Below are 17,621 nucleotides of genomic sequence, written 5' to 3'. Positions count from 1 at the left end.
GCATTTTGAATACCAGAAGGCCTGTGTTATGGAGTAGGGATTTTATAGCATTTTCAAAGATGTTATTAATCTTAAGTTTTATGTGATGGTGTTTTGAGGTTTATGTAATGGGAAGAAGAAGGGGAAAAGAAGAAGAAAAGATTTCTTCTTGTTTATAAATACTTGATTTTGGATGTTTTTTTAAAATTTTTTTATATATATAAACTAACCCCCTCTTTTACTAAAGTGCGCTAATCGATTAGTGCGCTAATCAAATTAGCGCGTGCTAAACGCTAGCGCGTCCATATGCACTTGTTAGCATTTAGTGCACGCTAATTTGATTAGCGCACGCTAATCGATTAGCGCGCTTTAGTAAAAGAGGGCCTAAATTTTGAATTAATTAAGTAATTATTTATTTATTAGGATTTATATACCGCTTTATTGAAGAAATTCACTAAAGGTGGTATATGTTGAAATTCAGTATAATAGGGCTAAATTCTATACATGGTGTACAAAAAAAAAGGGCGCAAGTGCTATTCAAGGGGTGGGGAACGAGGGCTGCAATCCAGTTGGGTTTTCAGGATTTCCCCAGTGAATATGCATGAGATCTATTTGCATACAATGGAGGCAGTGCATGCAAATAGATCTCATGCTCATTCTTTGGGAAAATCCTAAAAACCTGACTGGATTGCGACCCTCCATCCCCACCCCTGCGTTACTTTAAAAGCTGCACTTAAAAAAGTTAGGCACAGTTTATAGATCAGCGCTCACACTTTGGAACCACAGCTAAATTTAGGCATGGTCATTTGCACCAATGAAAACATGGTGCAAAATGCCTGTACCTAAATTAAAAGCACCTCTAAAAATCCACCAATTGTGCAGCCAGCTATAACAGCTAGCCCGTTATCTTTCTGTCTTTCTTCTTATTCTGAGCCTCAGCCCCACCACTCCACAGCATCAATAAGCTTTCATTGAGGTGAGCTTTAAGTGGTAATATCGTCTCTGGCTCAATATAAATTTTGTATTCTTTTTTTATACTGTTATTATTACTCCATTCACTTTAAAGTGCTCAGTTAACTCTAAAGTGCTCAGTGCTTCATAATTTATCTCTTCATATTAAATAAATAAATACCATGGACTTATCTTAATGAAGTTCTTCTTTTTGTCTAACTCCAGCTTTTTTTTAGGGCAGTTTGGGAGGGTTGGACCCAATATGTTTCGCGTCCTGCTTTATCAAGGGTCCTCCCGTTAGCGCCGGCGCCATCTTTGCTTTGAAAAACTTTTGAAGGGGTGGTTTATGCCGGCGTGTTGTTGTTGTGATGTTTCAGTTTTTATTCTTCTTTTTATTTCTTAAATTTGATAACATGTTTGTTCTGATTCATGTTCTTTGAGAATACTAAAAGTTTGATATTTTTTCAATACCTTTAGCTTTTCCAATTTATCTTGTAGGTTGCTTTTCATGTAAAGGAAGATGATGTGGTTGTAAATTTTGAAATTGTTGTGAATTTACCATATTTTTAGGACCATATGATGCACCAGACCATAAGACGCACCCACCTGTAGAGGAGGAAAAACCAAGAAAAAAAAAATTTGGTTCAGAATTTTTTTCTTCTTGGTTTTTCCTCCTCTACACATAGGTGCGTCTGGTGGTATGGTGCTGGGAAGCCCGAAGCAGCCTGCAGCCCAAAGCCCGAAGCCGCCTGAAGAATCAGCCGGCATCCCGAAGCCGCCCACAGCCCCCCTCCATACCTTTTTAAAGTAGCGGTGGTCCAGCTGGTGGTCCAGTAATTGACTGCAACCAATCACAGAGCGGTGCGGGACCAGGCAGGAAGCGCAAAGGTTGCGCTCCTGCATTGTGTGTTGCTCTGCAAAGAGGCAGCCGTCCTGCAGGAGACCGCGCTGGACCACCACCACTTAAAAAAGGAGGGGACGCGGTGTATTCGGCCCATAAAACGCACCCCCCTTTTTCACCCTCTTTTTGGGGGTGGAAAAAGTGTGTCATGTGGTCTGCGAAATATGGTATTTCTTTGAGTTGGTCTCCTAATGGTATAGTCTTTTTCTTATTAAAGTTGAAATGTTGCTTTTTTTTTTTTGGGGGGGGGGGAAGGAGGCATCCAGGAGACATGTTTGTGAAGAGTAGTAGGTAGAACAATAAATGTTCCACAGAATAATATACAGGGGTGTAATGGGTTTAGCTAGTATGTAGAGATTTTAAATGTTTTAAGAATGATGTGTAGGGTCCCAACTAAACTTTGATGGAAGTATTATCATACAATTTGTCCCCGTAGGCACACTGGAAGGTGTTGTAGCCGATGCCTGTTGGAAGATGTATGTTCTGTTACGTGAAACACAGTAGAAGTACAGTGTAGGTTTTATGTCATGTAGTGCAAACAGTTTTTGTACTGTCTGAAGTTGTTAGTGTTGTTGACGTGACCAGTGGTGGTAAATGATCACAGAGAACATATAATTGTGAAGAGTTAAAAAAAACAGGAAAAATCTGTTCAGCAATAGAAATGATAATGTTAAAATAAATAAATAAATAGTGCTTTTGTGTAGGGTCTGACTATATATAAAAACAAAAGCAGACAGCTTCTCTCTCTTACCCCCTCTTTTACAAAGATGCGCTAAGCTTTTTAGCACGCGTGCATGTTATCCTATTGATGCGTTAGCGGTTAGCGCACGCATTGATTTAGCTTAGTGTGCCTTTGTAAAAGAGGACCTTAGTGTGTTGTATTACATGGATGTTAGGCAACAGTTTGTATGATAGAGCAATGATTATGTTATGTTTTTGAGAGTTTTTTTAACTGAATGAAAAGGATGTAATTGGTGGTGGTTCCTGTAGAACTGTAATGTGGGCACATATGTGCTGCTATACGGTGGTGCTGTGTTATTATCTGATTAATTTTCCTCAGGTTGTGTGTTGAAACCATCCTCTGTGTTTGTGAAGTGCCCTAGTTGTGTGTTGAAATCATGGTTTTATCAGACTAACTTCCCTCCTTTGTGTTTGTGAAGTGACCAGGTTATGTCTTGAAATCATGCTTTTATAAGCACAACTGTCCTGTGTGTTTGTGAAGTGCCAATCTGTTTAATTTTCCTCCGTTTATGTCCTTGATTCATGGTTTTATCAGCCTAACTTCCCTCCAATGTGTTTGTGAAGTGCCCAGGTTGTGTGTTGAAATCATGGTTCTCTCAGTATAACTGCTCTCCTGTGTGTTTGTGAAGTGTCCAGGCTCAATACCTGTTTAATTTTCTTAGGTCATGTGTTGAAATCATGGGTTTATCAGCCTAACTTCCCTCCTTTGTGTTTGTGAAGTGCCCAGGTTATGTCTCGAAATCATGCTTTATAAGCATAACTGGGTCATTAGGGCATAGACAGGGGGTGGGTAAGCAGAGTGGGCAGACTTGATGGGCTGTAGCCCTTTTCTGCCGTCATCTTCTATGTTTCTATGTTTCTATGTGTGTTTGTGAAGTGGCAAATCTGTTTAATTTTTTCCAGGTTGTGTCCTTGGTTTTATCAGTCTTTGTGAAGTCCCAATCAGTTTAATTTTCCTCAGGTTTTGTTCTTGTTTCATGGTTTTATCAGCCTAACTTCCCTCCTCTAATCTAATCTAATCTTCTATTTCTGTATCGCACATACCTAAACAGGCTCAAGGCGACTTACAAAGAGAAGTGAGAGGAAGCGGAGGGAGGCAGGGAGAGAAGGGGAGGAGACATGGGGGGAACATTTGGCCAGGGGAAGATCTGAGATATTCAAGTGTCAAAGAGGTAGGTTTGCAGTTTTTTCTGGAATATGGTGTAGTTGGGTTCCATTCTGATCGTTTCAGTGAGGTCATTCCAGGTTTTCACCCCTAGGAAGGTAAGCATGGAGTGAAAAATTTGCTTGTATTGGAGATTCTTTGTTGAAGGAAGGTTTAGTGGTATCCTGCTAAGGGTTCTGTAGGAGGTAGACCATGCCTTTGAGTAGAGTTGGATGAGTGGAGCTGCTGAGTTTCCATGTATTATTTGGTATATGATGCATGAAGTTTTAAATTTTATTCGCAATGGAATGGATAACCAGTGTAGTTGTTTGATGAAGGCTGATATTGAGTCGTATTTTTTCAGGTTGAAAATTAGTCTTACAGCTGTGTTTTGTATGAGTTGCATTTTATGGATCAGTGCAGTATTGATACCTATGTAGTCGGTGTTACAGTAGTCCAGCTGTGGTAGGATCATCAACTGTACAATCAGAGTGAAATGGTGCTGATGAAAGTATGGTCTGATGAGTCTTAGTTGCCTAATGGTGAAGAGGGACTTTTTCTGGATATTAGAGATTTGAGCTTCCATGATTAGCGTGGCATCAAGAATGCAGCCTAGGATTTTAGATGTTTTATCGACAGTGAGGGTGTGGCCTGATCGGAGAGTGATGCTTGTTGGTGCTGTTTGTTGGGCTGTGTGGAAGTATAATATTTTGGTTTTGGATTGGTTTAGTTTTAGCTTGTTGATTGTTGCCCAATTTTGGATTCTTTCAATATTGGTTGAGACTTTGTTGGTGACATCTGACTGGTTGTTGGTTGTGGGGATGAGGAGCAAAATGTCATCTGTGTAAGACATTATGGGGCTATGCTTTCATCATCGAATTTGACCATGTGACTCCGTTATTCCAAAGCCTTCATTGGCTCATGGTCTATTTTAGTTTTCAATTTAAATGTGCTTGTGTTGTTTTCAAAATCCTATATGGTATCTTTATTCCTCTTATTACTTTATCTTGGAATGTTTATAGATTCTCTTTTGCAAGAGGTATCCAATAATTTAAATTATCCCTTCCTTCCAGAAAAGGAATTAAAGGAGTCAAGATTTTCAGTCAATCATTGATTTTAAAGTTTTCTCAACTTTGGAATGATCTTCCGCTTCTTTTAAGGAGTTCTGGTTTGCTTTTATTTTTTCGTAAATCTTTAAAAACCTCTTTATTTGCAAAACACTTTGAAAATTAATTTTCTTGAAATTTTGCCATTATTCCCATGGTTTTATTTGCTAGGTTAAGTATTGTAAACCAAGTCATGCTTTCTTAGAATGATGACTCGATATATAAAGCCAAACATTAGATTAGATTAAAAATAGCACGAATGGAAATTTGTTGTGTTCTTATGTTATTGTTAAAAAAGGGATGGTTAACAAGACTAAGAATGTTATAATGCCTCTGTATTGCTCCATGGTGTGACCTCACCTGGAGTATTGCATTCAGTTCTGGTCATCTTATCTCAAGAAAGATGTAGCGGAACTAGAAAAGTTTCAAAGAAGAGTGACCAAGATGATAAAGGGTATGGAATTCCTCTCGTATTAGGAAAGAAAATAAAGGTTAGGGCTCTTCAGTTTGGAAAAGGGACGGCTGAGGGGAGATATGATTGAAGTCTACAAAATCCTGAATGGTGTAGAACAGGTACAAGTGGATCGATTTTTTTATTCCATCAAAAATTATAAAGACTAGGGGGACACTTGATGAAGTTACAGAGAAATACCTTTAAAACCAATAGGAAGAAATATTTTTTCACTCAGAGAATAGTTAAGCTCTGGAACGCATTGCTAGTGGTTGTTATTGAAACAGACAAGGGGTAAACCACTTCTTGGTTGCATGAAACGTTGCTACTATTTGGGTTTTTGCCAGGTACTAGTGACCTGGATTGGCCACCGTGAGGACGGGCTACTGGGCTTGATAGACCATTGGTCTGACCCAGTTTGGCTATTCTTATGTTCTTATGAAGTGTCAAATGAAAGATGCAAGTTCTATTGAGTAGGGTTAAGGATTGAAAGCTATATCAAAAATGTGGGTTTTCAGTCTGCTTTTAAACAAGGGAAGGGAAGGGACATACTTGGGTAATTTATTCCAGGCATAGGGGGCAGCTAGATGAAAGGAACAAAGTCTGGAATTGGCAGAGGAGGAGAAGGGTAACGAATGACTTATCTAAGGAACGGAGTTCTCTGGGAGGTATATAAGAAGAGAGAAGTGAGGAGAGATATTGAGGAGCAGCAGAATGAACACACTTGTAGGTCAGCAATACGATCGTGAACTGTATGTGATGGCAGATAGGGATAATTCTTTAAACTCTTGTGAACCACACTAAAATCTTTGAGACTTGGCTAAACCACAAGTCAATGTATACCCAAATTGGGTGTTATGGAGAGGTACTAAGGACCTCAAGCGCTCACAGCTATAAGCCTGATATATTTTTCAAACTAATAACTACAAAGTGAGCTATCATCGGTCTCGTGTATTTTCCTTTTTCTTCAATTTTTATCAAGAAATTTTTTTATCTATTAATATTTTCAATATTTTCAATGTTTTAAATACTTTACAGGCCTTATTTTATATTTATATAATGATCTTCATTTATTAAGCGATACTCTCCCACTATAGAATATAATTATGAAGTACTTAGCTTCACGACGGAAGATCTCCGTTTCGCTCATATTACATTTAGAAGAGCTTCATCAGGGAAAGCGCCAGCAATAGCACTGTTTATACCATCGGCACTATTTAGTCAAATTTCAACAAAAAAGTGAGGAGACTACAGATTTCGAAGGCACAGAGTGCCTACCGTGTCGATCGCCACGATAGGCACTCTGTGCCTTCGAAATCTGTAGTCTCCTCACTATTTTGTTGAAATTTGACTATATAGTGCCGATGGTATAAACAGTGCTATTGTTGGCGCTTTCCCTGATGAAGCTCTTCTAAATGTAATATGAGCGAAACGGAGATATTCTATAGTGGGAGAGTATCGCTTAATAAATGAAGATCATTATATAAATATAAAATAAGACCTGTAATTAAAGTATTTAAAACACTGAAAATATTTAAAATATTAAAAGATAAAAAAATTTCTTGATAAAAATTGAAGAAAAAGGAGAATACACGAGACCGATGATAGCTCACTTTGTAGTTATTAGCTTGAAAAATATATCAGGCTTATAGCTGTGAGCGCTTGAGGTCCTTAGTACCTCTCCATAACACCCAATTTGGGTATACATTGACTTGTGGTTTAGCCAAGCCTCAAAGATGGCAGATAGGGAGCCAGTGAAGTGACTTAAGGAGAGGGGTGACAGGAGCGTAGCGAAATTGGTAGAAGTTGAGTCGTGCAGCCGAGTTTTGCACAGATTGCAATGGGGAGAGGCGACACTGAGGGAGACCAGTTAGGAGTAGATTGCAGTAATCTAAGCTTGAGGTTACAAGAGCATGGACAAGAGTCCAGATAGTGTGCTCAGAGAGAAAGGGGAGACTCTTGATGATGATGTAGAGATAGAAGAGACAGGCCTTAGCAGTTTGTTTGATGTGTGTAGAAAATGAGAGGTCAGAATCGAAGATGACTCCAAGGTTGCAGGCAGAAGAGACTGGAACAATGACAGTATTATTAACAGAGACGGAGACAGAGAACAGAAGAAGAGTGGAGGATTTAGAGGAGGTTTGGACAAGTTCCTGGAGGAAAACTCCATAGTCTGTTATTGAGAAAGACATAGGGGAAGTCACTGCTTGCCCTGTATCAGTAGCATGGAATATTGCTACTCCTTGGGTTTTGGCCAGGTACTAGTGACCTGGATTGGCAACCGTGAGGACGGGCTACTGGGCTTGATGGACCATTGGTCTGACCCAGTTAGGCTATTCTTATGTTCTTATGAGGTGTCAAATGAAAGATGTGAGCTAAATCTAAATAGTTCTTCTAAAGAACTTTTCAAATAATCACAATAACTAATTCACTGTGCTCCCCCCCACTGTGTCTATCTGAATATTTCCCATAGAATGCAGTGTTTAGTACAATTCCTCTAGTAGTTTGTTTATTGTTTATTGTTTATTTAATTATTTGATTAAACGCCTTATCGATTCTACAAAGCGTTGTACAGAGTAAAAAAAAATTTTTCCTTTAGACAAACAATATTACAATTAATACATACTTTTTTTAAAGAAAAAAAGAAAACTACAGACGAACTATAATACATACAAAGTTGTTATAGACGAACGAACAAAAGACACATAAGGTAAAGGGGGGAGAAATACAATAGTTATAGTAAATGGAAGAGACATTAATGGAAAGAACAAAAGGGCAGGGAGATTAATTTAAAAGAGTAAAAAGAGATTAAAATTAAGACGTCAATTAAAATTAAATTTAAGATAAAGTAAAACTTCAGTTAAAAGCATCTTTAAATAGGAAGCATTTTAATTTGCTTTTGAATGATGTTAGATTATTTTCCATTTTTAAATACAACGGAAGAGAATTCCAAATCGTTGGGGCTGTTACCGAAAAAATGGTAGTACGACGTGTGCCAATCATCTTCAATGAAGGGATATTAAGGTTAGATTGGGTTATGGATCTCAAAGATCTTGGTGGGTCATAAGGGATCAATAATCTATCAATAAAAGCTGGAGAATTGGTTTGCATGGTTTTAAATGTTAAAAGAGCTATTTTATAAGATATCCTATGTGAAATTGGCAACCAGTGGGCGTCTTTTAGCAGAGGGGTAACATGATCATACTTTGATGCCTTTGAAATTAACTTAATGGCCGTATTTTGAATTAACTGTAAACGTTTCAAATCCTTATGATATATTCCTTTTAAAAGTGAATTGCAATAGTCTATTAGTGAAAAGACATCTGAGCCACTAATTGAATACATTATGATGAATGTTTTCTCATGTTTCATACACCATCTCCAGTTTCTTCTGCTTATATTTCAGGTTTACAATAGACTGGACAGACATTGTTGTGGGTTTAAGCCTCGCAAGGAAGATGCCTGTATGCAGCAAGGATTGAAGCTTAAATGTGATCGTCAAGACCAAATTAATTTAACACACATTATCCAGAGGAGGCATAACCCCAGGCACTTGGTATTCATAGATAATAAGGGCTTCTTTGACAGGAGTGAAGATAACTTGGATTTCAAATTATTGGAAGGAATAAAAGAGTAAGTAACAGTGATACCCTAACATCCTAGTAAGGTCTTTTCTATAAATGCAACTTGTAATTGAAAAAGTTTATGATTTTTATTACACCATAGGCCACACATAGGGCTCTTTTTACAAAGGTGCGCTAGCGTTTTTAGCGCGCGCACAGGATTAGCGCACGCTATAGCGCGTGCACAGGATTAGCACACGCTATAGCGTGCGCTGGCCGAAAAATTACCGCCTGCTTAAAAGGAGGCGGTAGCGACTTGTGTGCGCTAAAACCGCTAGCGCGCCTTTGTAAAAGGAGCCCATGATGCTGATGTTGGGGTCCAATATATTTAATCATATTATAAATGAATCCACGTTATGTAGGGGTCCAAAGAATCATAGATAATAGCGTTGTAAGAGGTTCCACATCATATTGAGCTATTTTATAGGGTCTATGGTGTACTTGTGTTCCTGCTCAAACAACCTATTGCCAGTGAATGCAATCAATATGCATGTCTTAGCATATTAACGTTGTCGGCTGCGTTTGATGTGGTCCACCATGATATCTTGATTCGTAAGCTATCCGTTATAGGTTTAAACTATGTGGTTTTGGATTGGTGTAGCAAATTCCTTTTGCTGCGATCCTATGAGGTATACTTAGAGGGTAGACACCTAATTGCGGGGTGCCGCAAAGTTCCCCTCCCTCACCAATTTTGTTTAACAGCTACATGACTTCATTGAAAAACTATTGTCTCTCATCTGCAGAGAGACTTATTCACTTATGCGGATGACATTTTCATTCTATTGGAAATCAGTCCTGATCTTAACGATTTGGTTTCGGGCATAGACTGCTGTGTCTCCAAATTACAGACGTGGGCAGTGTCCATTCAAATGAAATTAAATGCATCAAAAAACAAATTGCTTTGGATCGGGCCTAGATCAGAAAACCTCCTTGCTGATGTTACACTGAAAACAGGTATTTCATTACAATTAGATTTTTCTTCCAGAATCCTGGGTATTATTTTGGATTCATCACTTACATTTCACGATCAGATAAAATCTCTGGTAAAGAAGGAAAGTTAGATCACTATTCCATCAAGAACACTATTTAGTGTTGGTATAGTCCAGGGGTAGGCAATTCCGGTCCTCGAGAGCCGGAGACAGGTCAGGTTTTCAGGATATCCGCAATAAATATGCATGAGATAGATTTGCATCTCAAGGAGGCAGTGCATGCAAATCCATCTCATACATATTCATTGTGGATATCCTGAAAACCTGACCTGGCTCCGGCTCTCGAGGACCGGAATTGCCTACCCCTGGTATAGTCCACTGTGCTTGCTCAACTGGATTATTATAATTTTGGTTTACTTGGGTATTAAACAGAGTAGTCTAGATCGGCTACAATTGATACAAAATACGGCAGCTAAACTTATCTTTGGAAAAAGAAAGTATGATCGTGTCTCGCCCTTTGTTGAGAAAACTTAATTGGCTTCCAGTTTGTTTTAGGATACAGTTTAAGTGTGCATGCATTATCTTTAAGTTCCTTTATGGAATATTCAACCCTTCAGTTCCTTTATATTGGAATATTACTAGATCTTGCTATTCGAGGATTACACAGATATATAAATTATCGTTTCCCTCTGCTAGAGGACTTAAATCTGTTGTGAAGCTTAGCAAATCTATGGCGTTCAAACTGGTAGAAATTTGGAACAAACTTCCTGACTCTGTTAGATTGATAGGTCAGCTGCAACAATTTTGAAAAAAATCTAAAAACTTGGCTATTCACGCAATACCTTATTGGCTTACCTATTGAAGTGTCGCATTAATAGTACATTTTACTCCTTTGGCTTCCATTCAATTTCATACCTCGGTTTTTCTACTAGTGAATTCCTGGAAGTAATGCATTAATAGCATTTTAATTTTTTTAGGTTTATATTCTATGATATTTTCTGATCTTGACCATTTGTGAATCAAGCTGATCTCCTTCGGGAGATGACCCGGTATATAAACCGAAGATTAGATTAGATTAGAAATTGTATGCTCTTACCTCCATATTCTATAAATGATGCCCAAATTAGAGACGATATTTGAGTGCCGATTCAAGATGTGCGTCCTATCCCATAGCGCACAGCCTAAAGGGATCATAGCCAATAGCCATGGGAATTGCATGGGTGGGTCAAGGGCATTCCTAAAATTTATGTACAGTGTTATAGAATACCAGGATGTGCAAATTGGGCACTGGGAATGACACCTGGTATCAACAGGTATAGGTCCTGGCACCTAAATATACGGTGACGGGATAAAAGTGCGCGAGACTTTGATGCGCCAACATTGCAGCGTAGACAATTCGGTGCATTACTCCAGCATGCCGATAAAAAGTGACTTCTAAAGAGCTCTGACGCGGGTTGTGAATGGGGAACCCCCCAGTTTACTCTTCGTGCTGCCGTAAGGGTGGGGTGTGGGGGGTGCAACCCCCCACATTACACAGAAAACTTAACTTTTTCCTAAAAAAATCAGGAAAAAAATTAAGTTTACTCTATAATGGAGGGTTCCAAACCCCCCCTGGCAGCGTGAAAAGTATGAAGTAAACTGGGGGGGGGGGGGTTCCTCATTCACACTCTGCATCTGAGCTTTTTAAAAGTCACTTTTTAGGCGGCGCGCTGGGGTCTTGCGCCGATTTGTCTGCACTGCAATGTCAAATATACAGTAGGTGCACAAATTGGCACTAAGGCCTTGATTCTCTAAACAGCTCTGGTATTTTAAGTGTCGGTAGGTGCCCAAGCTCGGTAAAAAACAAACAAACACCTTTTAAATGGCATTTTTAACTGAGGTCTTTTTCTTTTTTTATTGGTTGTTTGATCTGCATAAAGATGATAAAAAAAATGAGTGCTCCCACTCTGCCAGCATGGTACCACAAAATAGTACTGACAGCCCTATATGCAGGGCAAAGGGAAGCCATAGGCTACCCTGTGCCATATTTAAAGATAGTGCTGGCTGTCAGTATTGCCTATATTATTATTTTTATTATTATTTAAACTCATAAGTGCAGAGACTGACTTGCGTCTTTGATTTGTTTCAGGTTCCCCGAATCTGCTATATCCATTATGAAAAGCCAGCACTTAAGGGAGAAGCTCCTTCAGTCTCTGTTTCTTGACAGAGTTTATTGGGACAGCCAAGGTGGTCGACAAGGAATTGAAAAACTGATTGATGTGATAGAAAGAAGGGCCAAAATTCTTCTTACCTACATTAATGCACATGGAGTGAAAGTGTTACCAATGAAGAATTAAAATCTAACTAAGAACATAAGAATTGACGCTGCTGGGTCAGACCAGTGGTCCATCATGCCCAGCAGTCCGCTCATGCGGCGGCCCTCTGGTCAAAGACCAGCACCCTAACTGAGACTAGTCCTACCAGCATACGTCCTTGTTCATTATGAACTTGTCTAACTATGTCTTGAATCCCTGGAGGGTGTTTTCCCCTATGACAGACTCCGGAAGAACGTTCCAGTTATGTAAAATTAACAGATTCGTTGAGATTCTGAACCTATTTATATGACATCTCCTAAGTCACCTTCCAGAAGTTTTATGCACAGAGTTGCAAAGCTCAGCCCTTAAAATGCCTAAATAAGAACATAAGAATAGCTTTACTTGGTCAAACCAATGGTCCATCTAGCCCAGTACCCTCTATTCACAGTGGCTAATCCAGGCCACAAGTACCTGGCAAGAACCCAAATAGTAGTAACATTCCATGCTACCGATCCAGGGCAAGCAGCGGCTTCCCCCATTTCAGTCAAAAGCAGACTGGGGACTTTTCCTCCTGGAACTTGTCCAAACCTTTTTAAAAACCAGCTATGTTACACCACATCCTCTGGTTTTAAAAGTATTTCCCTGTATCTTCATCGAGTGTCCCCTTGTCTTTGTAATTTTTGCTGGAGTAAAAAATCGGTCCACTTGGGGCTTCTTTTACAGAGGTGTACTCACGGTTTAAGCAGGTGGTAATTTTTCAGCTAGTGCGTGCTATAGCGTTCGCTAAAAACGCTAGCATACCTTAGTAAAAGGAGCCCATTCTACACCACTCAGGATTATTTAGATTTTACTCATATCTTCCCTCATCTGTCTCTTTTCCGAGCTGAAGAGCCCTAACCTCTTTAACCTTCCTCATATGAGAGGAGATCCATCCCTTTTATTAGTCATATATGTAACTATGGGGTCCATTTTATGCTAATTTAGCCTTTATTTTCTTGACAAATGTGTCATAAATTCATTTTGTTGTCATGTACTCCAATATTAAAGCATTGATAAGAGAAATCACAAGGCAAGATGAATTACACAGGCTTTTAAGTCACTATATAAAACTCATCTTTCGATCTTTTCAGTAAGACACTGTGAAATTTGTTTACGCCTAACTACGGATCTGTTTCATTTTGTGGTGCAACGATGAATTTATAGGAAGTTTTCCCCCAATACAGGGGTAGGCAATTCCGGTCCGCGAGAGCCGGAGCCAGGTCAGGTTTTCAGGATCTCCACAATGAATATGTATGAGATGGATTTGCATGCACTGCCTCCTTGAGATGCAAATCTATCTCATGCATATTTATTGTGGATATCCTGAAAACCTGACCTGGATCCGGCTCTCGCGGACCGGAATTGCCTACCCCTGCGCTAATATATCCCCAATATATATACGCACATAATTTTTTTTAATTCAAGAGCTTAACAATTGATTCTGTGTTGTCAGTTTGATAAATTATATCTGCATTCCCAACAACAAAAGAAAATAAAGTGGCTACTTTTACACACAGTGTTGATTTGCTGTGTACAGTGTATGAATGGTTATTCTCATTAACTCTCACTTCAGTGTGCTTTACCGTTTTCCTTGGAAAAAAAATCCAACGAAACCTGCAGTAAACCAAGCAGCAAGCAAAAACCAAAATGAAAACTGCAGACCAGGTACAGGATACAGGCACTATTTATTGCAACTTTAGTGAAAAAGTAAATATACAACCTTATTACCAACCAAGGGACCCGACACGGCCCGTGTTTCGGACAACACGCCTTCTTCAAGGGTCCATGGTAGATAAAGTATTGGAACAAACAGCAATAAAATGCAACAACCTAATCAAATGCCTCTGTGAATCCGATGCTTGATGCAAAGTGTGTCGCAAACACGATAGACCATTGGTCTCAAACTCAAACCCTTTGCAGGGCCACATTTGGTTTTGTAGGTACTTGGAGGGCCTCAGAAAAAATAGTTAATGTCTTATTAAAGAAATAACAATTTTGCATGAGGTAAAACTTTTTATAGTTTATAAATCTTTCTTTTTGGCTAAGTCTTAATAATAATATTGTAATTTATAGCTAAAGAGACATATGATCAAGAAACTGTTTTATTTTACTTTTGTGATTATGATAAACATACCGAGGGCCTCAAAATAGTACCTGGCGGGGGTCGCATGTGGCCCCCGGGCCGCATGTTTGAGACCACTGCGATAGACACACTTTGCATCAAGCATCGGATTCACAGAGGCACTTGATTAGGTTGTTGCGTTTTATTGCTGTTTGTTCCAATACCTTATCCACCATGGACCCTTGAAGAAGGCGTGTTGTCCAAAACACGAGCCGTGTCGGGTCCCTTGGTTGGTAATAAGGTTGTATATTTACTTTTTCACTAAAGTTGCAATAAACAGTACCTGTATCCTGTACATGGTTTAGTTTTCATTTTGGGTTTTGCTTACAGTTTTCCTTTACAGTACTTGTCTGCTATTAGTCTTGAGTCAGTATTTAGCCTTAGACAGAGTTTACCATCTGCTTTGGATTGTATTCCCAAACAACCCGACTCCAAGAAAACCCAGACCCAGTACGCCGGGGGCCACTACTAATCTGGTGTGTGCACTAAAAACGCGAGCGCACCTTTGTAAAAGGTAGCCCATAATATATGAAACAACCAGGAAATCAATTTTTTCTCTTACTGCTCCCTCCTTATAGAACAGTCTGCCCTCTTTTCTATGGAAAGATTCCAGTATTACAAAATTTAAATGAGGTCTAAGAACATTCCGGTTTAAGGATGCTTTTGATTACTAATTAATTCTGCCTTCTGATAAGATTTCAATCCCCTCCTATATGTGCCTCCTTTTGACATCTCTCTTTCCTACTGAATATTGTATTTCTTTCTCTTACCCTCCCTTATATGTATCAGCTTGTTCTGTCTCTTGTGATGACCTTTTATTATAGATTTTTAATCTTATTTATGTACACTGCTAAGATATTTATATAAGTGGTATTTCAAATTTTAATAAACTTGAAACTTAAATGGCGGCAGACCTGTGTGGTCCATCCAGTCTGCCCAACAGTCACATTCATTCTCAAAGCAACAAACTAGTAATTAATCATTATACTTGCTAAGTTTCAGTATAAGATGTCCCCCCTCTCCCCCCCCCCCCCGAGATAGGTAAGACCTGTACGCAGACGATTTGAACATGGTATATCCTGTATGCCACATATGGAACAGAAACTATAGAAGTCTGTCTGGAATTGGCTACATCACCCCACACCGCCCCATGGATGGAGTTACCATAACAGCTAACTCCAGCCCCTGCACCCCCCTCACACACCGATTCCTGATCCAGCTTGCCATATGTGTGACACAGACCTTAGATATCAGTCCGGCATCATCTTCCTTCCCTAATGCTGGGCTTCTATTTAAGCACAACTCCGTATCATAAATGAAGATATAGTTTTTGATCTCTCACGTTTTGTGTCGAAACTATCCTCTTTCTGTTTAGGGATCCTTTGGCCCTGATTCTCCAAAAGTGCGTCCCGATTTTAGGCAGCTGTAGACGTCCTACAGCTGTCTAATCAGCCAATCGGGATGCACGTTTTAAAAAAAAAAAATGTTCCCCAGGCAGGCCTGAAGGCGCCTCCGGGAGCCTAGGGAGACCCGCAAGATGCCTAAGCTCGCCTACAGGCCTTAGGCGAACTTAGGCGGCCCTACGCGTCTCCCTAGTAGAGGAAGAGACACTTAAAATGTAGGCCAGCAAAATGCTGGTCTACATTGTAAGTAGACGCGGCTGCTATACTGATCGCGGCAAGGGATCTCCCTGCTGCAATAAAGTATAGCGGCCGCGGCCGCCTGTCCCATCACCGACAGGAGGATGCCTAACTCCTCCTGTCGGAACCCCGAACCCCGGAACCCCCTCCCCCCCCAAACTCGTAATCGCCGACAGGAGGATGCCCAACTCCTCCTGTCGGAACCCCAGAACCCCCTCCCCCCCAAACTCGTAATCGCCGACAGGAGGATGCCCAACTCCTCCTGTCGGAACCCCGGAACCCCCTCCCCCCCAAACTCGTAATCGCCGACAGGAGGATGCCCAACTCCTCCTGTCGGAACCCCCTCCCCCCCAAACTCGTAATCGCCGACAGGAGGATGCCCAACTCCTCCTGCCGGAAAGCCCAACGACCCCCCGCCCCAACTAATCTCCCTCCCCCAACTAACCTTTCAATGTTGGTCAGCTGGACGGGTCTTGCTGCTGTCCAGCCGACGGGTCTGCCTCGTGGAAATGAGACGGCACGCCCCTTCCCGGCCCATCCCCGCTAAATCTAAGGCCTGATTGGCCCAGGCTGTAGAAGCCTGGACCAATCAGGCCTTAGGCATAGCGGGTCCGCCCATCCCCACTAATCCTAAGGCCTGATTGGCCAAGGTGCCTAGCCTGGGCCAATCAGGCCTTAGATTTAGCGGGGATGGGCCAGGAAGGGGCGTGCCGTCTCATTTCCACGAGGCAGACCCGTCGGCTGGACGGCAGCAAGACCCGTCCAGCTGACCAACATTGAAAGGTTAGTTGGGGGAGGGAGATTAGTTGGGGTGGGGGGTCATTGGGCTTTCCGGCAGGAGGAGTTGGGCATCCTCCTGTCGGCGATTACGAGTTTGGGGGGGAGGGGGTTCCGGGGTTCTGACAGGAGGAGTTGGGCATCCTCCTGTCGGCGATTACGAGTTTGGGGGGGGAGGGGGTTCTGGGGTTCCGACAGGAGGAGTTGGGCATCCTCCTGTCGGCAATTACGAGTTTGGGGGCGAGGGGGCGAGGGGTTCCGACAGGAGGAGTTAGGCATTCTCCTGTCGGTGATGGGACAGGCAGCCGCAACAACCGCGGCTGCTATATATATTGCAGCAGGGAGATCCCTTGCTGCCATAAGTATAGCGGCCGCGTCTAATTTAACCCGATTCTCTAAAGACGCCGGTTACAGAATCGGCGTTTAGTAAAGGACGCCTCTCCCGGGAGGCCTGCCTGGGGAGCATTTTTAAAAAAAAAATGTGCATCCCGATTGGCTGATTAGACAGCTGTAGGACGTCTACAGCTGCCTAAAATCTGGACGCACTTTTGGAGAATCAGGGCCTTTGTGTTTATCCCATGCATTTTTGAACTCCATCACTATTTTTGCCTCCACCACCTCCAGAGGGAGGGCATTCCAGGCATCCACCACCCTCTCTGTGAAGTATTTTTCCTGACATTACTCCTGCAACCTCATATTATGTCCTCTAGTTTTACAGCTTCTCCCTCTCTGAAATAGATTTGTTTGTAGAGTAATACCTTTCAAATATTTAGATATCTGAATCATATCTCCTCGATCCCATCTTTCCTCCAGGATATATATATTTAGGTATTCAGGTCTCTTCTTATATGTCTCTTGGCGCAATCCCGATATCATTTTCGTTGCCTTCTTCTGGACTGGTTCAAGTCTTCATATATCCTTAGC

At 41.0% G+C, this 17,621-nt stretch overlaps 1 protein-coding gene across 1 annotated transcript in view; it reads left to right on the top strand.

Moving 5' to 3' along the window:
* GASK1B (golgi associated kinase 1B) overlaps nt 1–13,828 on the top strand; it is a 102,875-nt gene extending 89,047 nt beyond the window's left edge. Inside the window, exons 3-4 of the mRNA XM_033941344.1 lie at nt 8,680–8,906; nt 11,954–13,828. Of these exons, the coding sequence (XP_033797235.1) occupies nt 8,680–8,906; nt 11,954–12,161 (435 nt within the window). The 3' untranslated portion in view covers nt 12,162–13,828. The remainder of the gene's footprint in view (nt 1–8,679; nt 8,907–11,953) is intronic.
* Nucleotides 13,829–17,621: the final 3,793 nt, after the last annotated feature.

This window comes from Geotrypetes seraphini, chromosome 1, assembly GCF_902459505.1.
Source record: "Geotrypetes seraphini chromosome 1, aGeoSer1.1, whole genome shotgun sequence".
NCBI lineage: Eukaryota > Metazoa > Chordata > Amphibia > Gymnophiona > Dermophiidae > Geotrypetes > Geotrypetes seraphini.
The sequence above is the reverse complement of the archived record's forward strand: the minus strand, read 5'-3'. Positions and strand labels throughout refer to the sequence as shown.